This window comes from Pteronotus mesoamericanus, unplaced genomic scaffold (genome assembly GCF_021234165.1).
Source record: "Pteronotus mesoamericanus isolate MK-2021 breed Mesoamerican mustached bat unplaced genomic scaffold, CSHL_Meso_final contig_29, whole genome shotgun sequence".
NCBI lineage: Eukaryota > Metazoa > Chordata > Mammalia > Chiroptera > Mormoopidae > Pteronotus > Pteronotus mesoamericanus.
In genome coordinates, this window is record NW_026555123.1 from 6,140,014 (window position 1) to 6,167,443 (window position 27,430).

General features: G+C 62.5%; 1 protein-coding gene across 4 annotated transcripts; it reads right to left on the reverse strand.

The window, feature by feature from the left end:
- Positions 1-18,384: 18,384 nt before the first annotated feature.
- Positions 18,385-19,518, reverse strand: ACTBL2 (actin beta like 2). 4 transcript variants are annotated; one of them, XM_054575362.1, is made up of 2 exons: positions 19,387-19,518; positions 18,385-19,260 (listed from the first exon to the last, which is right to left on the reverse strand). In XM_054575362.1, exons 1-2 carry the CDS (start codon positions 19,516-19,518, stop codon positions 18,385-18,387), a joined length of 1,008 nt encoding a protein of 335 aa, XP_054431337.1. The 4 variants fall into 4 exon arrangements, with proteins under 4 accessions (XP_054431337.1, XP_054431336.1, XP_054431338.1 ...); XM_054575361.1 differs by having other exon boundaries at positions 18,385-19,151; positions 19,263-19,518; XM_054575363.1 differs by having other exon boundaries at positions 18,385-18,723; positions 18,889-19,518.
- Between the last annotated feature and the right edge of the window lie 7,912 nt (positions 19,519-27,430).

Genomic DNA, 27,430 nt, shown 5'->3' on the forward strand with positions numbered 1-27,430 from the left:
CTCGTGGGGTGCGTGTCCGGGAAAGTGAGGGGAAGCATGTAAAGCGCTAGGCTCGTTCCTGGCTCCTAGAACCAGCTGTCATTTTTCTTTTTTTTCTCCAGCAGGTGACAAATCACTCCTGAGACACCGAGCCTCCGTTAGGGCCGCAGCTGGTCTTCGGAGGGTTTGCCTCACGCCTGCCCGCGTCCCCGGCTGTGCGTGTTCCCGGCCGACCCCGCGGCCTCCCTCAGAGCACAGCAGGGGCCGGGCGGGGGGCGCCCCGCCCCCCGGGGTGGGAGGGGCGTGGGGAGAGGGCCTGCTGGGGTTCTGGGGGCAGCGCCGGGGCGCGCGCAGCCGCGGCCGAAAAGCTGTGTGGTGCCTTCGGGAAGAAAAAGGTCATGCTCCAGGCTGGAGGCCGCAGCGGGGACGTCGGTAGGGACGGAGGGAAGGACAGGAAGTCAAGGAAAGGCAGGAACATCTGCATGGCTGGTGAGTTACGGGCTGTCCTGACTTGAGGTCCTGGGCGTGCGACGCACGCCTGCCTCGCAGATTTGGGGCGGCAGGACGGGGGGCCGTGGTTTCTGGTGGGGACGTTCTCTGACGCACAGCTTCTGCGCAGAGGCGGACCGATGACGGAGACCGTGCTCCGGGCAAGGCGTCCCGACGCCCAGCTGCGGCCAGCTGAGCAGAGAGGCGTTGGAGGGCGGTCTCTGCCCTGTGGCCCCGCGGCCCCCGCACCCCGGCCCGCGGCCCAGCCCCTGCGTCCGGACTCGCGGGGAGCGGGGACGTCGGGACGCCTCTGCGTCGCCCCTCCCCGCGGCCCTCCCCGCGTTCCCTCCTGCCCGGGCCCGGCTGGTCCTCCTGCGCAGCCCCGCAAGGCCGTCGGGGGACGGCGGCCGAGGGGAGCCGGCCGGCGGGTGCGGGCGTCTCCTGCTGCCCTGGCTGCGGGGCCCCGGGCGCCCTGTCTCCCGCCCTCAGGTTTAGGGTCACGCTTCAGGGGCGGCACCTGTTTCGGGGGGCCCAGTTCGGCCTCTCAGTGGCTGGGCCCCTGCAAAATAAGCCCTTTCTTTTTGTTTTCAAAAGTCCAGGGCCCCTGCCCCCTCCCCCCACCGCCCCTCCGTGGCTGCAGGGCTGTGCTGCCCTGGTTTCCCGGGAGGACACACGGCCGAGTCAGCCCTGGGGTCAGGGGACGTCCCTGCCCAGGACGGTTTCCCACCAGCACCTGCGGCCGACGCCACGTCCCGCGGGCGCAGGAGCCATCGGTCCCCTGGAGCCCTTCGCCGACCGGGTGCCCCGGCCCCGGGGCTGCCTCTGCCACAGCGCAAGGCTGGCGCACAGACACTGCCGAGGGCCCCCATTCGTCCCCACTGAGCGGCTCCTGGCTGCGTGGGAAAGAGCTCAGCGGAGCTGTAAACACTGGACGCTGTCCTTGTTGGTCACATGGGCGACGCGGCCGTGCGCTGTGTGAGGGAACATCGGAAACGTGTCCTGCCCGGGAGTCTGGGGTGTTTCGGAGCGACATACCCTGAAGGTCTCGGGGATGTTGGGAAGGGGGAGGGGTGGCCATGAATGTGGGTCCCCAGGTGGCCCCCGCCCTGTACCCCCCTCCCCACGGCTCATGTCTCAGTTCTGAGGCAGCCACACGAGGCCGCGGCGCGGGAGCCTCTGTTTACTTGTCCAGGTTGCCTCCTTTCCATTGGGAGGCTTCTGGCTGGTTTAAAGTCTCCATTGTGCAACCAGTCCCCAAACGGAGCAGCTTACGGCGGCCGCCGCAGGGGGTTTGTTCATGAACCTGCGCCCAGGCCGGGGCTTGCAGGGTTGGCCCCACGCCGGGCCGTTCGGGGGCGCCTGACAGCCGGAGGGGCTTGCTGGCGGGGGCGGGGGCATCTGAAGTCCCACTGGCGCACCTGGCATCTGCGGCCGCCCATGGCTGGGCCGTTGGTGGGAACTTCGGCCGCACAACCGCCCTGGCCGCTGCCCCGGCCCCGGCTGCTGGCCTTCCTCCGGCAGTGCGGCGGGTCCCGGGGCCGTCCCGGTAGAGGCCGGCGGCAGGCGCGGGGTTTCGAAGAGCTTGCCTTGGATGGCCTGAGCCGATGCTGAGAACATTGATTCTTTGACGTTCTTTTCGCCGATATTCCTCCTCCACGGCTTGTTCTGGACCCTTCTGAAGGAAAACCGGTCGACCTTGAGTGGGGCGGTCTGTCCTCCGTATGTTTTTCTCTCTGTCGTTCTCCTCTGCTTCTGGGTGAAACCCGTGCGTTCATTGTCTACATGTGACTTGACTTTCTGCCTTCAGTTCTGCTCCTGGAGAGGTTGATTTAATTCCTGCTCCAGCGCCCTCTCTGGATTCTGTAGACTTCTTTTTGTGACTTTTTCTTCGATTTAATCCTTCCCTCTTTTATTTCTTAAAAATCAAGATTTTGTATTCATTTTGTTAAGAAAGCAGCTGCTCCTAAGTTTTTCTCTTTCCTTTTTCGTAGTCAGCCTTTCTTCGGAACCGCTTTCTCTCCTTCCTGCTGCGCCTGCCGCTCCCCCGCGCCCTGCAGCACCCGCTCAGGGAGCTTTTCCTGTTCGTTTTCCGTTTGCTTGTCCGTGGTGAGTTGTAGCCCCTGAGCGACCGGAGCAGGGGGGTCCGACCTTCCGGCGTCTCTGGGCCACTCTGGAAGGAGAGGAGCTGTCTTGGGCCACCCGTCAAATACACTGCGACACATAATCACAGGAATACTTCATAACGTTTTAAATACATTTATGACTTTGTGTTGGGCCACCCTCACAGCCGTCCTGGGCCGCATGCGGCCCGCGGGGTGCCGGTTGGGCGCCCCTGCTCAGAGGGAGGGGTGTGTCAGCAATCGCAGGGTCCTTCTGAAGCTCCCCTCAACCGCGGTGTGAGCCGGAGCCTCACCCCGGGCCACCGGATCGCAGGGAACGGGGCGCGGGCGGCGGGGGAGTGTGCACGTGGCGCCTGCAGCTGCCGCCCGCCCCTCCCGGCCCTGGGCACGGGGCAGCGAGCCGAGCCCACGGAACGTCCGGCCGAGGGCCCCCGTCTCAGTGGACGCGCCATGGGGGCGAGCGAGGGGCGTCTGGATGTGACACGCAACCTGCGAGACCCCAGGGCCGGCCGCAGAGCCCGAAGCAGCGCAGGGCGTTCACGCGCCTTGGCAGAGGGGGCGGTGGTAACAAGTGGCCCCCCGCCCCCCCCGGGGAAGCCCTTCTCTCCGCCGCGGCAGGCACGGGATCAGGCAGCAGTCGCAGGAGCGGAGCCCGGGCCAGGCCTGGGAAGCGACGGTCCCAGCGAAGCTCAGACCGGGGCGCTCGCGCGCAGGGCTCCGCGGGCCTCGGCTTGTGCAGTTTAACGGGGGAGCGTGCGGGCTCCAGGGAGAGCATTTTATTCCCAGTGTATTTCTCACCCTGGCCCGTTCTGGTTTAGTGGTGGTGGAAAGCAGCCTCCGGCCGGAATGGAGAGCCAAGATTTGGGGGGGCCTCCAGCAGAAGGCCCTGCGCCCCCACGAGGGTGCCGGGGAGCGGGCCGTCCGAGAGCCAATTTTTAAATGTTTATTTATTTTTCAAATGACAGTTTATTCATCTTAATTAAAAATATTGCTAGGAACCAATGTTAATTAGGTCCCGGGCGAAGAGAACTTGCCATACTGTTGGCAGGAAAGCAAATCGCTATAACCACCCTCTTTGGAGACCAGTTTGGCAACATCGACATTTTGAATGCACACACTCTTTGAACTGGAAATGATATCTTCTGGGTTTTTTTTTTTTTTATGAGCAGGATTTTTTAATATTGTATAATTAAAAGCCTTAACCTATGCAAGAGCTATGTAACTGAATTTTCTTTTTTGAACTTAATCTTTAGAGTCAACTTTTTAACTGTATAAAAGCCTCAGTTCTCAATCTAACCCCCCTCCACCTCCATTTGCTGGGTTTCGAGCCCTTTCTGGCCGCTGTGCTGCTCGGCAAGACGCGGGGGCTGGTCTCTGCAAAGACAGAGAACGTTCCATCTCGCTGCCTCCTGTGCGCCCAGCAGGCGCCCGGGAGTGGATGTTCCTGGGGGAGGCGCGGGCTCAGGCCCAGCCCCTCTCCCCCAGGAGGCCTGCTCACGGGTCCCCACTGCTCCGCCCAAGGCGGCCGCCGCCCCTGGCCCCCGGGACCCTCTGCGGGGCGGAGCGGCACTCGCCCCACTCTGAAGGGCAGGCCTGACGCGTCCGGCTCCTCTGTGGGCGCCGCAGACAAGCGGCTAACGCCTCAGGTCTCACGTCGTTCTTCTGCAACAAAGGAAGATGCCGCCTCCTCAGCGTCGCTGTGAAGAGCGAGGGGCCGGGGCCGGGGCAGGCGTGGGGCGGGCTCGCTGTGGCAGCTCTCGGCCGCTCTGCGGAGGCTGAGGGGAGAGCGGGGTTGGGGTCAGGCCGGCTGGGGCCCCGGGGGCTGTCGGGGGTCCGCAGTCGGCTCAGCAGGCAGTGGGTCCAGGGAGGGCCCTGCATGGCTCAGGGGCATCGTCAGGGCTGCGCCGAAAACACTGCACGGACACGCGGTGGAGGGGACACTGGAGCGGGGCCGTGAGATGGAGGGGGAGGGACCTCGCACTTGGGGACGGCAGCGGGCTGGGGGGCGCACGGGAGGGCACCGCTCTCTCCTGGGGCTTGAGTGCGGAGAAGGATCGGGTGTCATGGGGGGTTTGTGAGCGTGGCCGAGGGACATGACCGAGGCGTCCGGGGGGCGGTTTGAGGCGGGGCCGTCAGCAGAGGTCAGCTGCGGAAGAAGGGGACTGGGGTTGGGGGGGGGCTCCTGAAGGAGGCCAGGAAGCCAGACAATGGCCTTGGAGGGGTGTCCCCGAGCGCGGCTCCGGTCACGCCGCACGAGGAGGTTTCACAGCTGAACAGGGCCTTCCTGTGGAATGTGAAGACTCCAGCCTGCGGGTCCAAAGTAACCAAAACCTCTAGAAGCACACATTCCTCTTGTGATAGCATGTTATTTATTTTTCACAGAAGAGCAGATGAAAAACAGTTTGCATTGTGCTGCCTTTTGGCTTTATTTTCCTTGGATTCCTTGCCAGCGCCTGTGGATGAAGGGACCGGGGGGGGGGGGACCCTCATCCCTGGTCAAAATAAACAACCCTCTGAGCGACAGCTGGGGTCTCCGAGGCGCCCGGCCACCGAGCTTCTCGCCGGGCGGCTGGAATCCCGTGGGCTCTGCCTGCCGAGCCGGACGCTCTTTGCGCTGTTTTCCAAGGAGGTGAGCTGCGTTCCAGGGCCGTGGCCACAGTGCCCGGGGTCCATGAGGCCGACACCTGCTGTCAGAGCTGGGAGGCCCTCTGTTCCCTGGTTTCCCGGCTCTGCCTGGGAAAACCAGCCCCAGGTGAGGGTGGAGAACACGTGGTGTGGAAGCACTTGGCTTGGGCTCAGGTGCTTTTCCTGAGCTGGGGCCTCTGGTCCTGTGTTTCCAGTGCCCGCAGGACCAGGGCAGAACACGGCAGGCTCCTGCGGAAGCGGCCCGGGTGCAGGGCCGTCGCCGTCCGGTCTCAGGCCCGGCGGCCACCGGCCACTGCACAATTAGCCGCAGGCCCTCGGGCCGTGCCAGCCATGGGGGCTGGTGTGCTGTGCCTCGGGGCCTCCGTCCTGCAGGGGCCGGGCGCGCGGGCTCCGGGGTCCCCCACCGCAGAGACGCCCCGCTGCTGGAAAGGCTGGTGGCAGGAGCTGGCGGGGCGGCTCTGCCCAGCCTGGGCCGAGCTGGCCCGGGACTCCTGGGGCTCACAGTGCAAAGGTCGCGGGCGCGGCTGGCGGGACCAGGGCCCCCGGGGAGGCCCCGCTTGAGCAGGCTTCCTCTGTGCAGGCGGCGCAGCCTCCGCCGCGTGCGGCTGGTGCTCACGGTCGGTCCACAGCTCTTGCTGGCCTGGGGGCAGGCAAGAGAGGAGACGGGGCTCCGGGGAGCATCCCGAGCCAGGGCCGGAGCCCCAGAGCAGGAGCAGTGGCCCCGGTCCCAGCTCCTGGCTCCCAGCTCCAGGGTCCTCACGTCGCAGCCTCTGCTTGGCCAGGGAGCTCTTTCCTCCTAAGTCACGTGGCTTTGGTCTCTACGATTTCTCACAGGCTAAGAAGGGAAGACGAACGAGAACTCGTGTTTGTCGAGGGACCTACGATTTGGCAAGAATTCCTCCAGATGCTCTCGTGACCTGCTCAGTCCTACCACATATAGGTAGCGTTACGTAATCTTAAAGATGCTAAACCTGAGGCTTAGCGAGTTGGGTCCTCTCTTGTCCGTATCCATGAAGGGCTTAATCCGGGTTGGACCCCAGGGTTGGCATTTTTCCACGTCGCCGTGTCCCCGGTCCCCCTGCTTCCTGGGCCCACAGGCAGACTCGCCTGGCTCCCTGGTTTCGACATGAGGTTGGGGGGCTGCTCATGACCCACCTCCGGGAGACCTGCCAGGGAGCTCGCTGGGAAGGAGGGAGCCTAAGGAAGTATTAAAGTAACGCGTCCTCCAAGTCCACCCCCGTCAGAGAGTCTTCTGTCCTCTGGCCCCGTCCCCGGCGCGGCCAACCAGGTGGGGCAGGGCTGGCTGTGTCCGCCTCTGGGCCCACGTGGCTCAGCCAGATCCGTTTTGAGGAATAAGCAAACAGGAGAGAAAAACAGCAGCGTTGCACAAACACACACAGATGCAGGGCGTAAACACACTGGTTGGAAACAGCGGTCCGTCCTGAGAGGAGGGAGGTCAAACGGCCGCATCCCGGGGGTGGGGGGGGGTGCGCGCTTTGGTCGGGGTGCATCCCACGGGGGAGTCACCCACCTTCCCTGACAGGTGGTGCGTTTTCTGGGAGGTCACGGGCCGGTCAGACTAAAGGTCACTGGTGGGGGAGGAGCAGGCGCGAGGGAGGAAAGTTCTGGAGACACGCTGTCCTCTCCGGTTCCGGCGCATCCCAGGCACCCCCTCAGGGCCCTGTGTAGCGAAGCCCGTCTGCGGGGGGGGCGGCGGCAGCGGGTGGGGCTCCTCGGGTCCCCGCGTGGGCGTGTCCGGCCCTCACGCAGCGCCCTCCGGAGGGAGGGAAGGGGACACGCCCGGAGGGCTCAGCGATCGGGGGCCGTGCGGCGGTCGGGGACGCCCTGGGTGTTTGGAGACGTGGTCACCGTCTCCCTTCTGAGCTGTGGGGGGCGAGGAAAGGGACCCAGAGCCGAAGGCCCTGAGCTGGGAGGCGCATTCAGACGCGGTGAGACGTGCGAGGCCTGCGGGCCCTGGCGGCAGGGGCCTGGGGGGCGGGGGCGGGGCAGTGTCTCACGTGACGCGTTCGTGTCGCGTCTGCTCCCAGGGTGGCGCCGCCCTCAGCGTCCGCCTGGACGGACGCACGCCCGCCTCCTCCCCGGACGTCTGGGCTCCGCCTCACGGGCGCCTGGAGCCCTTCCTTCGACTCCCTCCGTCTCCGCGCGCCCTCCTGGGGTCTCGGCACGCTCGCCGGGCGCCCCCGTGAGTGTACAGGCCGCGTCCACCCCGCGAGGAGGGCCCCCCAGGGCGGAGGGGACGTTGCTCCTTTGTGGGGCGCCCGTGGCGTCGAGGGAGGAGCCGCACGGCCCGTGGGGCTGGGGAGCGGCGGGCTGAGCGGGGCCCGGCGGCCGCGCGGCTCTCGCCCGAGAGGGGCCACGTGCCCGCCGCGGCCGCCCAAACCTCGGCCCTTCCCTTCCGCCCCCGCGGCCCCTCGGGGCCCAGGAGGGTAACGGGGCCCATCCCCCTCCTGTAGCTACAGGACAATGGGGAGGAGAGAAAATCACTTGTTAAACACCTGCTATGAGGCAGAAACGTCTTAATTACCGCCTTTTCTTGACTAAGATGGCATTGACTTTGAAACAATTTCTTGGGGGGACAAAGTGATAAACCACTTTATACCTAAATCTGCCGCCCGTAAGGTCCGCTGAGATTTCGGGAGGAGATTCTGGGATGCGAGGCACCCCTCCCCTCCCCCGTCCTCTGGCTTCTCGCGCGTCCGCCGCGAGGTAGAACCAAGCACCTGGCGACCCGCAGAGTCCGCGCGGCGTCCCCGAAGGTGCCACAGGGGAGGCGCGAGAAGCGTGACGTCAGCGCGCGGCTCGGGCTCGTCCGTTGCTCCTCGACTCCCCTTCTCAGGCCCCACGGGGGGCCCTTCGGTTTCTCTGTCCCCGAGCCGCACCCCCCAAGCCTGCCCCTCCCTCCCGGAGAGCAAACGCCCCTGCGGCGTCTCACTCCAGCTCCCGATTTTCTGAAGCAGCGATTTCTTAAAAATGACGGAACCTAGGAAGTAAATTGTTTCCGGTCACCCAGCTGCACGCAGCATCTAACAGCCTCCTCCCGCATCCGTGCCACGAGTCAGGCCTCATCAGGGCACTTTCCAGCCAGGAACGAGCGCCGACCCGCGGGGTGGCGGCCTCAGCCCGGCGGGGCCGGCTCCGGGGCGGCGTCCTCGGGACCCGGGGCCACCGCTGGAGCCCGCCCCCCGCCCCGCAGCGGCCTCCGCAGGGGGTGGCGCGTGCTCAGCCATCCCATGGGGGCCCCTCTCGGAGCCCACGGCCAGAACCGGGCCCGGCCTCGGGGGCACGCGGGGGCCGGCGTGGGGGGCAGGGACGAGTAGCCGTAACTCCGAGCAGCTTTGGGTCTGGCCGGGCTGTGGGGATGGTTCTGAGGAGTCGCTGTGAAGTTACAACCCGGGGTCGAAGGCCACGCAGGAGCTGGAGGGCGGAGACGGCCTGGCCGCCTCAGAGACCCCGCCGAGCGAGCGGAGAGGACCCAGCGCCGAGGCCAACGTGGGGGGCGGCCGCCGGCCCTGCTGCCGCCTGCGGAGTCTAGACACGCGGCCCTGAAGGACAGCGGGAGCCCGCGCGGGGGCTGGGCTTCGGGGCGCCCCGCAGGCGCGGGCGGCTCCCGTGGAGCGCACGGAGACGGCATTGGCCTGGAAGGAAGGGTCGCGCGCACCGCGTCCGCGTCCTGCGGCCCCTCGCCCTTTCTGAACAGCCCCGGGGCTGTGGGGGCCTTTTCTCAGCCCAGCCCCCGTGCGCAGACGGGTTGTTTTCTAAAGCCGTGGACTGGAGCTTCCTCAGTGTTCCCCGGTCCCTGTGACGCGTCCCTTTCCTGGCCCGTGCCCCGTGCACCAGGGGGCGCCGGGGGCAGCGGGGCGTCGGCGTCAGCGAGGCGGGCGGGCGGGCGTGTGCGGGGGCAGCGAAAGGCAGGCGGGGAGCTGAGCACCTGGGAAGAGGAGGGAAAGGCGTGGCCCCGGCCCCCAGCGGGGGGACCCAGCACGGTCCCTGGGGGCAGCCGCACCTGGGCCGGGGGTGGGGGCTCCTTCCTCGCCCGCGGGAGGGGCGGGGCCTTCCGGCCCCCGGGGTCCCTGTCGATGGGCTCTGCTCCCTGGGGTAGATTTTCCTTCCTGGGGCATTTCCAGGACAGACACTGCCCACGTCTGCGCGGCAGGTTTTCTTCAGGGAGACGCCTGCGGCGGGCGGGGGCGGGGCGTCAGAGGAGGCCTGGGGCCGCGGGTGACGGGCTGCGTCTGGAGGCCGCTGAGCGCTGCCCAGGAGGCGGCTGCGGCCCGGGCTTCCCGGACACGTCTCTCCTGGACGCCGTGACGTGTCCGCACTCAGACGGAGACCACGAGGCACGAACCGAACCGCGCTTTGGAGAGCGTTATGGACACTGAGCGTGAAGCCAGCTTCCTCCCCTCGGGGGCCGCGACCGTGGGGAGGCCCCTCCTGCCTCCGGGAGGCGGAGCCCGTCGAGTCGGGGAGCAGAGGGGCCCTGCGGCCACACCCCGCCCCGCAGCGCGGCCCCCAGGGCTACAGCGGCCGCCCAGCGGGGTGCAGCCTGCGTCGTGCTTTGGAGGCTTGACAGGCAGGTCTCGCTCCTTCCCTGGGACGGGTGTCGGGATCTTTGCGGACTTCACCGAAATTCTAAGACGCTCGCCAGCGACGGTGATGAGATTAGGCAGCTCGCTCGGCAAACACCGGAAGTGGGAAGTGCCGTCAGAAACCCGGGCGCCAACGCGAAGTCGTTTTGGGAACTGTCTGCACCTAAAGCACTGAAATGGGGATGTCGATCCGTTTGGAGCGCGTTTATGGAAAACTCAAGAGTTTTATCAGGGTCCGTCCACTTTATATAATGTCCTTGGAATTAATTTTTCTTTCCAGTTGGAAGTGCTCATTGTGTTCTGTCCTTTAGATTCAAGCCTAAGGAAGAGTTGGATTATTTCTTGGCTTTATTAGGTTTGGGTTTTTAAAAAAGGGGTAGCCCTGTTAGGCTTTGTGGAAAGAGTCTACCTAAGAATGCTCCTTTCTATGATTTTTCTTAATTTCTGAAATAAATATAGCTAAATGGTGTATTTCATTACATTAGTTTTGAATGTGTATAAGAATTAAACAAAAAATATTGGAAATGCTGCAAATTCTCCTCCGGCAGAGAACGCATCGTGGCGTTGCTACACCCTCAAGTCATTCCCTGCGGGGCCTGCTGTTTTACCACGACCGAAAGAGTGTGTGTCCAGAGCCGTGCGCTTTAACGTCACCGGGGCCAGGAATAAACATTTCAAATGTCAAGCATTTCTCGCACTTACTTTCCAAGAGGACAGACTTCACCGATGGGAGTGGTTGGTGCGTTGAAGTTCTGAGCAAATGTTCGCTCAACTGAGATTCCGCTCCTCCTGCCTGGGGAGCCCCCGCGAAGCCCACCGGCCTCCGGTCGCCCCCGCCGTCTCTGCACGCGGGCCCTCCTCCGAGCGCCCGGGACGCGCCCTGTGGGTCGCTCGCCCAGGAGGAGTCGTTCAGCGATGCCCGGGCTCCGGCCAGCGTGTTGCTTCTCAAGGCCAAGGCGCGGGCTCCAGGTTTCCTGGAGGAACAACAGGACTAGAGAGGGAAAGGACACCTGTGATCAGTCTAATCTGTCACTAATCTGCTCCTGCAAAATCTGTCGATTCCTCCCTCTAGATGATGGTGGGGAGGAACTTCTGGAACCGCAGCTTCATGGAACGGGGCTGCCCCTTGGTCCAGGCGCCCGGCCACGGCCGCAGCACGCAGCCGGCCGCCGTCCCAGCGCGCGGTGGACGGAAGGCGCTCCCGATCAGATCAGTCCGCGCCCACGCCAGACACGCCTACGCCCTGCGCAGGCCGGTGGGAGGCGCTGCGCCTCCCCCGGTGCTAGAGCTCTCGTTCGCTCCAACTCTCCGCTCGAAGGGCAGGGCATTCCTCCGCGGGTTCCCAGGGCCTGAGCCGGAAGAGCTTAGCGAAGCCCTGTCGTTCCTTGTTGACAGGCGAGCCTTTTCCTCCGGGCTCTGACTTCGGAAGTGAGCGCCCGGTCCTGTCGGGATCGGCCTCTGGGTCGGGGAGACGGCAGAGGCGACCGTGCTGTGGGCGTGAGGCCAGCTGGCCTGGCCAGTGTGCCTGCCCGTCCTGCTTGGGCCGTGGCGGGCCGACCTCCCGGGACCCCTGGCCCGGCCTCCCTGGGCTCCTGGCTTCTTGCTGGCGGAGACCAGTGGAGGCGGGGCCTGGGGGTGCGGGGATAGGGCCCCCCCCCATCTGTGTGCACCCTCCCTCCTCCCTTCCCAGGGGCCTGGCTGGGCCTGGGCCGCGGAGGGCGGCCCTCTTCCCCGCCAGCCCTCGCTGGGTCCCGGTCCCCTCTCCCCACTTGCTTTGTGGACCCTGAAGGTGACAACGGCCTCTTGCTCTTGTTGGCACCAGCGAGCTCACTGCTGCCCGACCTCCGTGGGTGCTTAGACTTTAACCTCTCCCCAGCGGAACCCTTCGGGCGTGCGCACGTTCCCTACGAGGGGGACCCCGTCTGATGAAATGAGCCTTGCCTTTTCAGGGGCCTCCGCTCGGGCGAGGCCGTTTCCTTCATATCTGTGCCACCGAATGGTACAGGCCTCATCTGGCGAGGAAAGGGGGTCGCTGCGGCTACGGCGTGTGGGGGCCCCCGGTTCTCGAATCCCTCTAAACCACCCCACTCCAGCTCTGGGGTTGCGCTCTGTTCCGTCATTGCTGTAAATCTAACAGGAGCGTCCTCATCGGTTGGTGGTCGATGGCGAGTTTGGTTTTCAGGTACTTCGGCCTTAGGGCTCTGAAAGACAAATAAGTCTTTCAGTTCAGTCTGTGTTAGGGATGCGTCTACGGATGTGAGCTTGTTACCCGCGCTTTTGAACAGGCTGGAGCCGATGAAGGAGCTGTCCTTTCTGTGAGCCCAGGACGGTGGACGCCTGGCTCCCTGTGGCCTTGTCCCCCGAGCACTTCATTGGAAGTGATCCCGGGGGTGTTGGATGAACCGTTTCTCTGCCCTTCGCTGCGAGGGCTTCCCTGGATACTCGGGGGTTTTTTGCCTTCAGCCCGGCTGGGGCCAGGTGGCCACGTCCAGGAAGGGGCTCTCTCTCTCTCCGCCCCGCCCCCCGGCTCCGCACCCACTTGGTCAGCGCGCTCCAGGTCAGGCACAGAAGGTGCCTTCAGAGAGCCGCCGCCAGAAGGGGAATTTTTGGAAGGATGATGAGTAGATCACAGACTCCATTCTTGGAAAATGGACAGGAACTAAGTGAAGGGTCCAAACAATGTAGCCAAAGTTGTGCCAAAGCCATCGTCCGATTGGGGTCCTACCACGGACCACGTCACAGGTGTGGATGGCTCTCCCGTGTCACTGAGTCTCTGAACAATCTCTGAACGGTTCTTGCCAATTTGGGTCACATTCCCAGGCTCCAAGTGTCGAATCCCAGGGCGGTGCGGCCGCCGGGTGGGGCCTGAGCTCTGGCTGCCGAGGGAGTGTGAGCCGGGCTGGCCTCCCGCCGCGTTCACACGAAAGGGCCTTGCGTCAGACGGATGGAGCCCCCATTGCTGGCCAGCTAAAGACCAAGACAGCAAACACGCTCACCCGCCCCGGGCGGGGCCAGGGCAGGCGGGTGCAGGCCCGAGCCCTCAGCTCCCGACACTTAGGGTCGGAAGTCACAGGCCCTCCCAAGTCGAGACGGCTGAACACGGTGAGGACATAGCCCCCGCTGCTTCTCTCCCTGATACCCCGTTGGCCAGAGCTTTGCTGGTTCCAATTTCACACCCCCAGAGATGGAATAATTGTGTTTTTTATTACTTGTAATTTTGGTTGAGTAGTCAATTCACTAAGTGATAGACCTAGAGTCCAACCAGGTAAAGGGGAAGAATATTCTTTTTAATTGTCGTTTTACCATCTTTCTTTTTCTTTGATATTACCTGTTCCAACTTTTGTTTCCCTAAGTCCATCAGAATTTTAAAATTATACGTTTTGTATTTATACTGCTGCAGGTAATTTCTTCCATTTTGATAAAATTGGGATATGCAGCCAAGCATGTAATGTTTTGATTCTCATTATTGAATTAATGCATTTTTGTATTAAATAGGGATGTGTTCGCTCCCTCTCCTGGCATTTCACCCACTCATCACCCACAAATTACCGATTTCCCCCAGAATATGCTGCTGCATCACTCAGGCAGTGGGAGATTTGTGCAAAGCTTCCACTTCCGTGGAGACTGTCCATGGTGGACCGTGGGCACCGGGCAGCCCAGGAGGACTCGGGCGCTGCCTTCCCGCCGAGGCGGGCTTCCCCCTCGCTGTCCGGCGTGAGGAAGCAAGCGCTTTCGTTGCTCGGGTAAAAGGAGAGGGGGTGACGTTTGGGAACAGCCCGAGGGGCTCACTGAACGGGCGGGGCCCCTGAAGCGCGAGGCCCTGTTGCTGTCTGGCTGTCTCTGCCCGCCCGCCCGCCCCCCAGGCCGCTCAGGTCGGCTCCCCGAGGGGCAGGACAGCCGGGCAGGGTGGGAGGCCCCTCCCTGCCGGGCCTGCGCCTCCGCTCGCCCGCCCACGCGGCCGCATGGGGCCTGCGCATCCCCGCAGACGCCTTGCTTCCAAGTCTGGAGGGAATGGCTTGGCTTTTGACTTGACTTACATGTTGTCAAACAGCCAATTAAATAAGATTTTCCATTTTTAAGTGGTGTTAGGGTGGGGTCTGGATTAAATATCTGTGATCCTATCACACTGGTACATCTGTTGACTAGATTTAACTGAGCCTAAAATAATAGGGGGGTTAGGACAGCAGATTTGGATCGAGATGAAAAACAGCGGAGGCAGCTCCGGGAGGCTCCACGGTCCTTATTACTCATGGTGTTCACTTAAAACGACATTTATAGTTCAGGCAGTTCCTCTCATATTTAAAAAGGAAGTCTTAAAGTATCAATTAATTTTAATGAGCAGTCTCTCTACTGATATGCATGCACATATCCCTCAAGACGGCCCAGCTGCATTTATCAACATCTGGAAGCAGTACTGGGCAAACCGCATGCTTAGTTCCTAACTTCAAACATTTTTTTGAAAGGAACCTTTTGTAAATTCTGGAAGGCAGCTATGAATAGTTACCAGAAAAACACACTTTTCAATATATTATTATGTCTGCATTCTTAGGGCGCCAGATGCCTGAAACTCAACTCTAGAGCAGTTTGGAGCTTAGAAAAAATACCAGCAAGAATGCGGGTGGATTGCAGGAGCTGAATACACTATTGTGCTCACTGAAAGGCCCTCGTTCTTGCTCCCTCTCCTCTCCCTTCCTTCCTTTCCTCCCCCGCTTTGTCTTCTCCTCTCTCTCTCTCCCCCCCCTCCACGCCCCTCCCCCCACTCTATTGTGGCCACCTAGCTAGCACACACTCGAGATGAGGCTGATCGATCCTTTGACCTGTCGTCAGAAGAACGGGAGACTTTCACTGAGAAGTAGAAGTTTTAAAACCTGGCTCTGCTTGTGGAGGAGGATGGGGGAAGTATCTGGAAAAGGGAAGGGAAGGAGAAAGGAAAAGAGAACCTACGCCTCAGAGGAGCGAGAGCTGCCAGCAGGCCAGGAGCTGGGAGCCGAGTCCGAAAAGATCGATGCGGATCGCGACGTCCGCGGTGCTCGCCGGAGTCCGTGAACTCACCGGTCGGTCAGTCGGACCACATGTGTTGACGCTGTGCGCCCAGCACCAGGGAACCCCTGGAAAGCTGAAAGGCGAGTGCGCACCGTCCCTGCCTCTGTCCGCCCGCTGCTGGTTGATGAGCGCGGCAGAGCATGAGCAGCTGGTCCAGGTGAGGCGCTGTGCACGTATGCACATTCCCATTGGGGCGCAGAGGAAGAGCTTGTGCACATTCCCCTTGGGGGGGGGGGGGGGCGGGACGGCTGGAAAAGCTTCCATAGAGAAGGTGACGCTTGAACCGAGCTGCAGAGGTTACACACTTCATGGTTTCTGGTGCAGCCCAGTGGGAACATTCAAAATAAGAATTAACAGCCTACCAACCCCAGTAAATAGCGAGCGCAACGGTGCCTGGGCCGTCTGAGGCACGTCGCTGCGTGCCGCACAACTCGTGCGTGAGTTAGGGCTGAACTCGGTGGCACCACCCACCCTGCGAACCGTCCTTGGTCTCCCTGGCTTTCCCTGCCCCGGTGGAACCAGCCGGTGCCGGGGCTGTGTCCGGCCTCACAACCGCCCAGGCGCCCGCCTTCCCATGCGCAGCATCCCTGCCGCTGCCCCGCCAGCTCCCCGAGAGTCCGAGGCGCTTCTGTGGGGAGTCCTAGCGCATGGCACCGACGTTAAAGCTGCAGAGGGGCGAATAGGTGCGGTGAGGCCCTTGTCGCCTCAAAGGGTTGCCCTTTGATTATCTGGAAGATGCAGCACCCGTTCCTGGGCGCTGCCCCCGTGCGGAGCTGCGACGGCCAGGCTCCGGCGCGGCCGCAGCTCATTGCCGAGACGTGAGCGCCCTTCGGGAAGACGCGTGGCAGTGCCGGCTTTGGCCCCTGCTGCCAGTGACGAGGAGGGAACCGCTGGGGGGCCTGGGGGGCAGTCCCGGCCCTAGGTCCCTGGTCAGGTGGACCACAGAGGGAGAGTGGAGCCACCCCCGACGGACCCCGCCGTCCCACCGTACGAGGCAGAGGGCGGGGGCCGGTGTCCTCTGCCCGGTCCTGCCTTTGGTGTCCCTCACGGGTTTCAGGCTGTGGGTGTCGGAGCCCTGAGTCGCCTGCACTCCTGGATGCGGAGTCCTCAGCCTAGACCCCCCGAACTAGAATTTCCGCACCGCGGGCCAGAGCGCCGGCGTCTCTGCAAGGCTCTCCAGGCGGCGTGGTGGCTGAGCCCGGCCGGGGTCCCGCTGGTGAGCAGCAAAGCAGCCGTGTTACTAAAGAGACAGCGCTGACTCCCCATTAAATTCACCCATCGGTCTGTGCTGACGGACCGGAGACTGTCCAAAGACCCGAGGTTTCAGCTTCGAGAACCCTAGGTTTTTATTTGAGAACTAGGTAGTCTTTTATTTATATTTTCAACTACACCTACCGTTTACGCTATTGCAGCGTTCCCACTGCCCCGCCTCACCCCCCCAGCCCCCGCCCCCTCCGGCAGCCCCCGCCCCCCTTCACGTCCGTGGGTCCCACACGCAAGTTCTTTGGCTGCTCTGTCCCCTGTGCCATACTTTACGTCCCCATAGCTCTTCTGCAACTACCCACGTGTGCTGCTTAACCCCTTTTGCATCACGGGATGCGTATTTTTCTCCTAACGAGCCAGGGCTCAATAGTTCTGTCTTGGAAGGTCACGCTACCTGTCCCATATGGTTTCTGTGGGCGGGGCGTTGGGTTTTTCTGGTGCTGGGGGATGCAGGCCAGAGCGTCTGTGGAAGCCACGCTGCAGATGGGAGCTGCGGCAGCGTATGAACCCAGGAAGGGGTTATTAGTCTTGCTATTACCTCCACCCAGCAATTACCTGAAGACTGGGTCACCCACGGAAGTCCAGCTTTTAAGTGGAGACTAGAAGGAATTTATAACCTCATGGACTCGTGAACTTTCTTTTCTAAAGAACTTTCCTGTTAATGTTTACATGATCAAACGTAGCAGGTGCACAGTGGTAACATGCATATAAAAAGTGACCGTCTCTGGGTCATTTTACATTTCTTTGGGGAGAATTGAGGGGGAAATAACAAGAAATGCAAGTACAAAGCAATTTTCATTATTTAAAATTAATTAAAGGAGAAAGGAAACTCCAAGTCTTATAAAATACAGTACCTTTAGAGATTAATTTTGATTTAATGCATTTTTAAAAATTATGTTGTCAGATAAAGGAAAGTAAGGAAAAAATCAAATTATTTGAAAAGACTTATCTTAAGCAAAACATGCTTAAAAACTCTAATTTAAAGCTTTAAAATACAAGTATAATTTTCCCAACTAAAAGGAAAAAAAGAAATTCTTTCTGAATCTGATAACGCCTTAATAAGCAACCCCTCTCCCCAGATATTTCAAATTTTTAGGGGAAAAAATCCTGAAAAACAGAAATAACTCTGATATCCAGATAATCAGGAACCACAGCCTATATTAAAATAAATGCACTAATATTTAAAATTGGTTGAGAATGATCATTGGATTCATTAGGAATCTTTAGACATTAAAGGAAGGCACAGTGATACTTTCTAAGATGTATCTTAGAAAGGTTTGGAATAAACAAGTTCAACAGGCTACTGGACCAAAAAAGGCACAATTATTCTAAATATTTCCAAAAATAAAACTGGAATTACGACCCTGGCATTAGAACTTACAATTTACAGAGAAGCCGCAACTACCTCTCCCCTCGGTGAAATCCCTGATTAGAGAAATGGTCAGGGTCGCGGCCTGCAGACATCATCCCGGACACGCACTGTCATGCTGGGACCTCGACGTGGCGCTGTCCCTGGAAACAGCGGCACAATGGCGTTGGTTCAACGCTGCAGTATCTATTGGAAAAGTCAGGCGTTGTCTCTCGTCTTGCTGTTTTACCAGTAGAATGAAGGCCAGTAAGTAAGGCATTAAGGGCCGAGCCTGGCCCGCAGAGCGCCACGCCAGTCTGAAAGGTCAGCTGCCTTACAGCCGGCGTTACTGGGATATTGCGGTTGAACACAATTAAGATACGGAGCAGCCACGGAAACGGTGGCAGCCAGGAAGTCAAGACGTTCCCCCTGACTGGTCAGGTCGCCAGGTTTGCCGGTATGTTTTACGATGTTTTGTTCCCCTGGTGCTCAGGTGTATATAGATATCACTGACCCTCACAATTCCTTCCCTCTTTACCAAGAAGTGAAAAAAAACCCCAAAACACTGATGAACAAGACTCATTTGCTCAGTAGATACATATCTTTACAGGGTTGCACGGCCTGCGACAGTTTTCTACACTCGGCAAGAACGAGCTCTAAAGCGCGGACGTTCTGGTCCCTGTTCCGAGAGGACACCTCTCATGAATTCACTCCTCGTCACGGGTCGTCCTTTGCCTCCCCCGAGGCTGACAGAGCCAGGACGTGGGTGGCCGGCAGGAGCCTGCGGGCTCGTCTGGAGCCGAGTTCGGGGTTCACGCAGGGGCGCGCCTGCGACCCGGCCTCGGCTGGAAGCGGGCCAGGGGGGACGCCCCGCCCGCGCGGAGCTCGCTCAGAAGCATTTGCGGTGGACGATGGGGGGCCCGACCTCGTCGTACTCCTCCTTGCTGATCCACATCTGCTGGAAGGTGGACAGGGAGGCCAGGATGGAGCCCCCGATCCACACCGAGTACTTGCGCTCCGGGGGGGCGATGATCTTGATCTTCATGCTGCTGGGGGCCAGGGCCGTGACCTCCCTCTGCATCCGGTCGGCGGTGCCCGGGTACATGGTGCTGCCGCCGGACAGCACGGTGTTGGCGTAGAGGTCCTTGCGGATGTCCACGTCGCACTTCATGATGGAGTTGAAGGCCGCCTCGTGGATCCCCCTGGACTCGATGCCCAGAAAGCAAGGCTGGAACATGGCCTCCGGGCATCGGAAGCGCTCGTTGCCGATGGTGATCACCTGCCCGTCGGGCAGCGCGTAGCTCCTTTCCAGCGAGGCGGAGGACGCGGCGGCGGCCATCTCCTGCTCGAAGTCCAGGGCCACGTAGCACAGCCTCTCCTTGAGGTCGCGGACGATCTCCCGCTCGGCCGTGGTGGTGAAGCTGTAGCCTCGCTCCGTGAGGATCTTCATGAGGTAGTCGGTCAGGTCGCGGCCAGCCAGGTCCAGGCGCAGGACGGCGTGGGGCAGGGCGTACCCCTCGTAGATGGGCACCGTGTGGGTGACCCCGTCCCCGGAGTCCATGACGATGCCGGTGGTGCGGCCGGAGGCGTACAGGGACAGCACGGCCTGGATGGCCACGTACACGGCGGGCGTGTTGAAGGCCTCGAACATGATCTGCGTCATCTTCTCCCGGTTGATCTTGGGGTTCAGGGGGGCCTCCGTGAGGAGGACGGGGTGCTCCTCGGGCGCCACGCGCAGCTCGTTGTAGAAGGTGTGGTGCCAGATCTTCTCCATGTCGTCCCAGTTGGTGACGATGCCGTGCTCGATGGGGTACTTCAGGGTCAGGATGCCGCGCTTGCTCTGGGCCTCGTCGCCCACGTAGCAGCCCTTCTGGCCCATGCCCACCATGACGCCCTGGTGCCGGGGCCGCCCCACCATGGAGGGGAACACGGCCCGCGGCGCGTCGTCCCCGCCGAAGCCCGCCTTGCACACGCCCGACCCGTTGTCCACCACCAAGGCCGACAGCTCCTCGTCGTCGGCCATGACGCCCGCCGGGTCCTCCAGGCCGGAGCACAGGCGTTAGACGCCCAGCAGCCCCGGCCGCTGGCGCGTGCGAGAGACCGGACAGGCCGGAAGCGCTCGCAGCCGCCTCTGGCTGGGCCGGGCGCGACGCCGCACATTTAAAGGTCCGGCCAGGCCCCTCCCCGGCTCAGCGTCCCTGGGCGGCGCTGCCTTTGAGGTGTCGACGATGATGGTGGGGATTCTATAAGTCATCCGCAGGCCTCCCTCATAAAGAGGGAATTGGCTGCCAACTGGCCACAGTTCAGTTACTGTAATTAGACGACCCACGCGTGGCTCCGGGGAGGCCCCTGGGCGCCGGGGGCGGGGAGGGGGAGGGAGGGCGCAGGAAGCCAGGCGGAAGGAGGCCGGGGCCGAGCAGCCCCTTCCGCCGCAGTCTGCCCTCTGGCCCGTTTTCTCCCCCGAGCGTTAGCTTTTCACTCTGAATACATTGTTCTTACGAGAAGCCGGCTCCGCACGCTTCGCTGTTCGAGGGCTGGCTTTCCCATCGCACTTCTCGTCCTGTGGGGTGTCCTGGTGGCCGGAAGCAGCTTTAAAGAGTGAAGCTCCTGGAGGAGTGAGGGCGGCTCGCGCGGCTGTCGTCACGACATGAGTGCGTGCCGTGCAGAGTTGAAGAATATTTAATAGAGTCTTCCTCCCTCAAAGACCAAGGAAAAGCAATAAACCGATCGGCAGAGAAAACTGCTGCAGATTTTCCGTTCCTGATGTAAATCGTACCAACTAGACTCCACTGGCCACTACTGTCCCTACTCGGCGCCGCGGAGCGGGGGTCCCCGGTGCCCCTGAGGCTAAACACAGCGATTTGATGTGGGCTCTGCCTTGAATGTGTCTTCCTGTTCGAGGCTGGAGGAAGTGCAGGTTGGGACGCTCAGAACGCGCCCGCCCTCCTCGGGCCGAAGGACGTCGCTGCCCTTCTCCCTGCCCGCCCTGCAGCAGGTGCGGCGCAGCCACGGCGCGCAGGCCCATGGGGCAGCCGGCCGGCGCGCGGGAGGGGCCTTGCTCCTGGGGGCTCTGTGGGTCCCGGCTGTGGGCGGGTGGGGGACTGAGGTCTATTGGAGGGGCTCCCGGACGCCCACGGCCCCCGGGAACAGGCGTCCCAGGGATGCTTTCAGGGGCTGCGACGAAAGCCCAGCTGCCCCAGGCGGCGCCCTGGGCGGGGGCAGCGGTGGCCGCCATCGTGGCAGGGCAGGGCCGACGGCTGCCTGGGCCACGTGCCCGCCGAGGGTGTGGCGGGGAGGCCAGCGGAAGTGCCCTGCCCCAAGGACGACGACCGTGTCCCGTGGGTGCGCCCGGGAGCCCGGCTGGGCGTGCGCCGCCTGGCCCTCGGAGCCGAGCGCTTCAGACGGCGGCTGCTCGCTGAGGCGCGACGTTGCCTCGCGTGCTTCCCTTCTGTTCTCCGGGCTCAGGATGCGCCCCCGGCACCTAGTGGGTGTGTGGTACGGGTTGCCGGGCAACCGCGCAGTGCGGATTATTTGTTCTCTCCCTTCTCTACGTGGCGGAGCTCGAGGAGGACAAGTGTGGGGCCTCCGGAAGGCGGCCTGGCCGTTCAGAGACGCTTCATACATTTGCATCACCCAGGGAAGCTCCTGCTTCGGGGGCGGCTCCAGGCTCCCTCAGAGCACAGCCGGTTTCTTTATCCAACGTTAATCGCGTGGTTACACGGGAAAACACCATTTCCATCCTTTCTCCATTAATTCCAGTTCCTCTCTTGGCCGTACGTGAATTAACGTCCGATTTGTATCCAGCATTCACTCAAGGGAGTGGCTGGAGACTTGAGCGGCTCCAGGTGAGTTCCAGGCCCGCGGGGAGAGGGCCGGGCCCGCCCGGAACTGGCCGTCCGAGCACGGCTGCGGGCGTGCGTTGGCGACGGGCTGGGAAGGATGAAAACGCCGGGAGCGCGTGGGCCGCAAGGGTTGGGGACGCTCATTGTCACTCCTCGGCCAATGATAAGTTAAGAGACAGCCGGGGCCATACAGCCACGTCCGCCTTCCCAACAGCCTGGGCCCACCTGCCACGAGGAGCGAGCATGTTCAGTGCGGCACGATGACGCGTTCCACGGGCTCGGGGACCCCGGCTGAGGGCTCGGCCCTGCGGGCGCTTCCCACCCGGCGCCTTCCTCCGCGGGCGCAGTCTGTGCCTCTGTGGGCTGTCCTCCTGCGGGAGGTCAGCTCCGAGTCACTTTGCCCGGCCGTGCAAATGCGGTTCCGGTCGAACACAGCAGAGTGCGTCCCTGTCGGTCACTTTGGAGGCCCTTCGGGGTGCTCTCCCTCGGGACCGTGAAGCTGCATTGTCCTCTCTCAGCTGTTCAGCGCATTTGAGGAGTGACGTGTGTAAAATCTTTTAGAAATGGTTTCAAATACGCCTCTTCCAAAGGTTTGTTTTTAGGGTGGTCGGAATGGTCTTTGATTTTTGAGCTTGCGGGCAGTGCTCACTGGCTGTCTCCAGGCTGGGCCGATGTGATCGGGGGTCTCGCTCTGCCCACTCCCCCGAGGCGCGCTCTCCTCCCTCTGGGCCACCTCCATCCCCCCATCAGGCGGGGACGGGGGTCACGAGGAGTCCCCCGGCTCCTTCGAGGGCCCGCAGAGCCTTGCTGCGCCACACGTGGACGTGGGCTGACGGGCAGCCCAGGGAGGGCTGGGCAGCCGGGGGCGAGGAGGAGGTGCCGCTCTCTTGAGGCCGCTCGGAAGGCCGCACCGTCCCGCAGGGCCCCCCCGAGGAACGCGCTCTCGGCACCGGGGACGCCGGGCGGGAGGGGCGGCGCGGAGCCTGCGTTTGTGTATGGGAGGCCGAGACACAGCATTTAAGACTAGAAGAGCTGATTCCAGTGGTTTTGGTGAAGCGGATGGGAGCCATTGCAGGAGTAAGAACCATGAACCGTGGACTTTGGGCAGTTTAAAGGCCACCACCGGGGACGAAGGCTGAGCTGCAGAGGGCACAGAGAGTCGCCCGGCAGACCCGCTGGTCGTCGTCCGCACGTGTTCACCGCGGGCCCTGGGCGCAGCCACACACGAGCGGCCCGGAGCCCGGGGGGGCGCACGTTTCCTCGGCCACGGAGCAGGGGCTCCTGTGAGCCACGGCCAGGCCTCGCCGTGGGGTCAGATGAGGGGCAGGCGCTGCGGTTGCCGTGGAAAACAGCTCGGATCCGACGGGGACTCGGGGGCCGCGCTGCGGGGTTTGGACTTTGTCTTGGAGACACTGGGGTTTGACGCAGAGGAGCGAACTTGTGTTTGACTCTTTGTAAAATCTTTGTTAAAGCGACATGAGGCCAAGACAAGAAGAGCGAGGTGGGAGGTTTATGACAGCCCAGGCGGGGGGAGCAGGGCACCAGGTAACTCGAGGTGCACGCAGAGGGCAGCGTGGGCTTGTCACAGAAACTGGCCGGGGTGAGGGACCGGTCGTCAGCTGGCGGGTAGTGGGGGGGGCACCAGGTGTCTGGCTGGGAAGAAGGGTGGGTAGACAGCGCCACTGAGCAGCGCGGCGTGTCACGGAAGCAGAAGAAGCCGAGGGAGGCCTTGGCCGCCTGCAGCTGCGGCTCTTGCGGGCCCTGGTTTTGGACGTTGTTTCTACGCCTGTCAGGATCCTGGTAGTTCTCTTGGACGCGCTCTGTGTGCATTTCAGGCGTGTTGTGCGTCACAAGAAGCCCAGCTCAGAGGCGGCCACAGCTCGGGGGACGCTGCACCCACGCGCCCCGCGCCTCGGTCGCAGGCTCGTGCGGCGGCCTCTTTGGGACTTGTCACTCGCTCAGGCCTGAAGTCCTTTCCACATGGAGTGTTTCCAGGACAATTCTTTACTCTGGGGTCAATGTTTTAAAAACGCAGATGCCGTGTTTTTCATTTGTTTCTTTATTGACTCTCCGTCTTCCCATTTGCGGCACCTTCCACCTTGTGTTTAGGAAGTGTGTCTCTTGCTCACGCTGCCCGAGACGGGACAGGCCTTGTTTCCCTCAGACCGCCCCTTCCCCGCCCCCAAACAGACCTCTTCCGGTCCGCTCTCTTCGGAAACCTTTTTCAACTAACCACACACTCTCCACACGACTCAAAGAATAGCAAGACGGGCGGCGCCCGTGCTCCGCTGAGCTGCTCGGGTGCCCTCTGCCCCCCAGACTCCTGCCGCCCGCTCAGCGCTCTGCCGCCGCGGCCGCCCTGCAGGAGCCGGCCGGGGGCCGGGACTGCCCTGTGCTCTGGGCTAACCCCCTCCCCCTGCGGCTGGGCTCAGGCTCCTGGGGTGCCATTTGCCTGCTTTTGAAAATAAGAACCATGGATCTTCCTCAAGTCCTCTGACCCTTAGCCTAGTCCTCTGCACCCTGCCCCCACCCCTTGCCCAAGGCCAGTGTTTCTGTGTCTCATCTGCAGGTGCCTCTGGGACCCCATGTGACACCGGGGGAAGCGTGAGGTGACCTGCCTGGGCCGGAGTCCTGGCCGAAAACGTGCAGCCACCTACTGGCCTGTCCGAGCTCTCGTTCTCACAGGCGAGCGTGGGCGACCACGGCACCCGCCGCGGAGCTGCTGTGGAGAGGGGCTCGCCGGCCCACAGGGCGCTCGGGGGCTCCGCTCTGCGGTCGCACCCGGATGTCGCGTGGCAGCCCCCATCCCCGCTCCCCCGCTGTCCGCAGCCGGCCGCCTCGCCCGTCCTCCACCGACCGCGGTTATTCTCTTGCAGTCTGAAGGCGGCTCTTCATGATAAAGAAGACGGATGTTGAACAGTTGGCGGTAGATTTTAACCAAATCACTTGGTTTTTTAGGGGGTGGGCTTCTATGGTGCACACAATTTATTGGCTTATTTTCCTTCATGACTTGGATATATTTTGTAACTCAACGCTTTCTTGGTGCCTGCTGGGAGCCTTGCTGGCCCGCGTCCTGCGTCACCCCGGTGGGGGCGTCCCGGGTGTCGGGAGCAGCGTCCACGCCGGGGACTGTCTGTCGGCTCTCACACCCGGGAAGTGAGGCCCTGGGAGGTCTGCTCTCTGCTGATCCTGCGGCTCCTACAGGATCCGACGCGGGGGAGGGGTGGGAGCCCAGCTTTCTCAGGGAGAGGGGCGCCGGGGCCGGGGGCAGGCGGGCCTTTGCCTCAGAGGACGGGGCGACCCCTGCATTCGGGGGGCACCCTCAGCCCTCCGGCAGGCACTGCTCCGGGGCCCTGGGGTCGCCTCTCAAAAACGAGCTGAAACAGCGGCTCGGTCCTGGGGAGGTCAGAGTCGGGCTCTGTGACGATGTGGAGCCGCTCCGTGTCCGATCTCTGCGAAAGCGTCTCTGAAGCAGAATTCCTTCCATTCTGTGAATAAACACGTGGCCTTGTCCATGAATAAGGGAGTCCAGACTCCTCCGCACAGTCCTCATGCAGGGACAAGCCTGCCCAAGGGAAGCCAGAGCGGAGAGTCCCGTGGCAGAACCAGGCTCTAGACATGGCGGCGGCCGCGGGGACAGGGGCCTCAGCCTGGGCCTCTTCGGGGCCCACGTCCGGGCACCGCGTGTGCACACGCGGATTTGCAGCCCAGGGATGGGGGGGTCAGCGCACGGGAAACCTCCCAGAGGGACCCCTGCAGGCAAGGGGGTGCCAGCGGGCGAGCGGACTCCCCGGATCCCCACTGAGCGGGAGCAGGAGCTCACGCCCCGGGTGGGGCGGAGGCGCGTGGTCAGACGCTGAGCGTGGACACGACCTCGCAGCAGACGGACCAGGATTCTCGCGGAGACCGGGCTCCTGAAAACGTGCCCCACAACGGGGCCCCTGCAAGAGGCCGCTCAGAGGCGCTCGCCTCGAGCGGGGCCGGGGGAGGCGTCCTGAGCAGCTCTGGAAGGACACCCCCTTGTCCCAGGCGGCTCTGGTGAGCTTCCCCGTCCCCAGCCCTGTGCCTGCTGTCCGCGCACGGCTGCGGGTCCGTCCCCGGGGACAGGCGGCCTCAGGGCCGCCGAACGGCTGCGGCTTTTTCTCTTCTCCACATTTCATCTGTCCTCCTTCCCCGCGTGACCTGCTGCTTTGAACAAAAGCGCGAGAGAAATCCCTGGAAAGTTAGACTATGACGTCTAAACTGAACTGCAACGTTTCAAGTTAACACAAGAGCCAAGAGGGGAAAACGTACAGAGACTTTCTCTTTCACTTTTCCTGTTTTCACTGGATGCTTTAGTGGAAGGAAGAAAGCAGACCCTTCTCTCTTCTGGAGAAACGAAGGCTCGCGTCTCCCTCTTTGTCTCTTCCTGTGACTCACTCAGGGGCCAGAAGTGGGATGTGGCCGGCCCAGGAGGAACTCTCTCAGCGAAAGGCGCAGAGGGCGGGGGAGAGCTCTCGGCCAGACAGCACCCCTGCAGGACGGCTGGGTAGCTGGGCCGGGGCTCCTTCGACGTTCCAGCTGAACCCGCCTCTGCTGCGGGAGCCTGCGGAGGCCTCTGCCCTCGGCTCCCAGTGCTGCGGAGGGCGGCCTCCCGCGGCCTGTCACAGACGGGCTTTGTCACTTCTGTGCGTGGACGGCCGCCAGCTGCTGCCTGAAAAGCCTCTGAGCTACCAAGGCCTCTGCGGCCGGCGCGGCGTGTTCCTCGAAACTCTGGAAACCGTCTTGTGTTTCACGCGGCCCCAGTGCTGCCAAGTCCGGTTCCAACTGGAATGGAGAGGGGATGCCCCCCGAGGGAGCCTTTGCGTGGGGGCAAAACGGGCAGTTCCCTGCTTCAGACTCACCTGCTCAGCCCCCGTTCCCCGCTCGTTCAGAGAGCTCCCGGGGCCTCGGACGCGGGGCGCTCAGCGAGGAGGAGGAGGAGGAGGAGGAGGGGCCTCCGAGGGTCGCCGGCCTCCCGCTCGGCACCAGCCCAGCACGTGCGCGCATGCGCTTCCCCTCTGTCCTGAGGCGGCCCGGCCCGTGAGGCGCCCGCCTGGAGAGGGCTGACGCCCGGCTGCTCGGCTCCTCCTCCTCAGCCCATGGAAGATGTCGAACAAAACAGGCAGCTGCGACGTCACTCCCCTTGCGCATCACTGCCGAAAGGCCGCCGGGACCTGGGGGCCCCTGCTTGGCCGCCTGCCCGCCTCCCGCCGCGGCTGCGGCCGCCCGGCGCAGGGGGCGCCCACACGCAGGTGCCGCTGCCGACGGTCTGATGAAGACGCTCGGGCGGCAAGTGTCCCCGCAACAGAGGCGGAAGCACAGCCGGCGGAGGCCCGCAGCCCAGAGCCCGGCAGCTGGGAGCGGCCCGCACCCCGGGCGGACGGCCGTGTTCCGGCGCGGGCTTACGGCCATCGTCCCCCGGCCAGGGCGGCTCTCGGGGCTCAGGGAGCCTGGTCACGGCCCCTCGCAGGCCGCCCTGGCGGGGGGCCTCTGCCCGGAGGACGGGGGCCGTCTGGGAGCCGGGCGTCGGCCCTGCCCGGGAGCGGGCGCCTCGGCCAAGGCCCGCCGGCCCGCGAGGGGCCGTAGGGAAGAGCTAACGTGACCCCGCCCTACACAGGAAACAGAGGATGTATTTACATGTTTTCATCGACCCGTGTCTGTGTCTAGGTTTCCCTCCACGCGGCCGACCACGCCCCTCGCGTCTGGGTGTGACCTCGGCCCGCGCTCGCTGTTTCTTGTCTTGCTAATAATAGTGGCCATTCTAACCGGTGTGAGGCGGTATCTCGCTGTGGTTTGAATCTGAATTTTCCTCACGAGTGTTGGCCGTCTGTCTCCCTCGGATACGTGTCTGTTAGGACCTTCTACCCATGTTTAAATGGATTATTTTTTTTTGCTATTGAATTGTATGACTTCTTTCTCTATTTGGATATTAACTCCTTATTAGAGGCATACTGTGCAAACTTTGTCCCCCATTTAGAACGCTGCCTTTTCACGTTGTGCTGGTTTCCTTTCCTGTGGAGCAACTTTTCAGTGTGGGGTAGTCCCGCTTGTTTATATTGGCCTTTATGCCTT

What these genes read in the sequence shown, in the direction of transcription:
- ACTBL2 (XM_054575360.1), bottom strand. Translation starts at nt 19,518, where the DNA reads ATGGCCGACGACGAGGAGCTGTCGGCCTTGGTGGTGGACAACGGGTCG.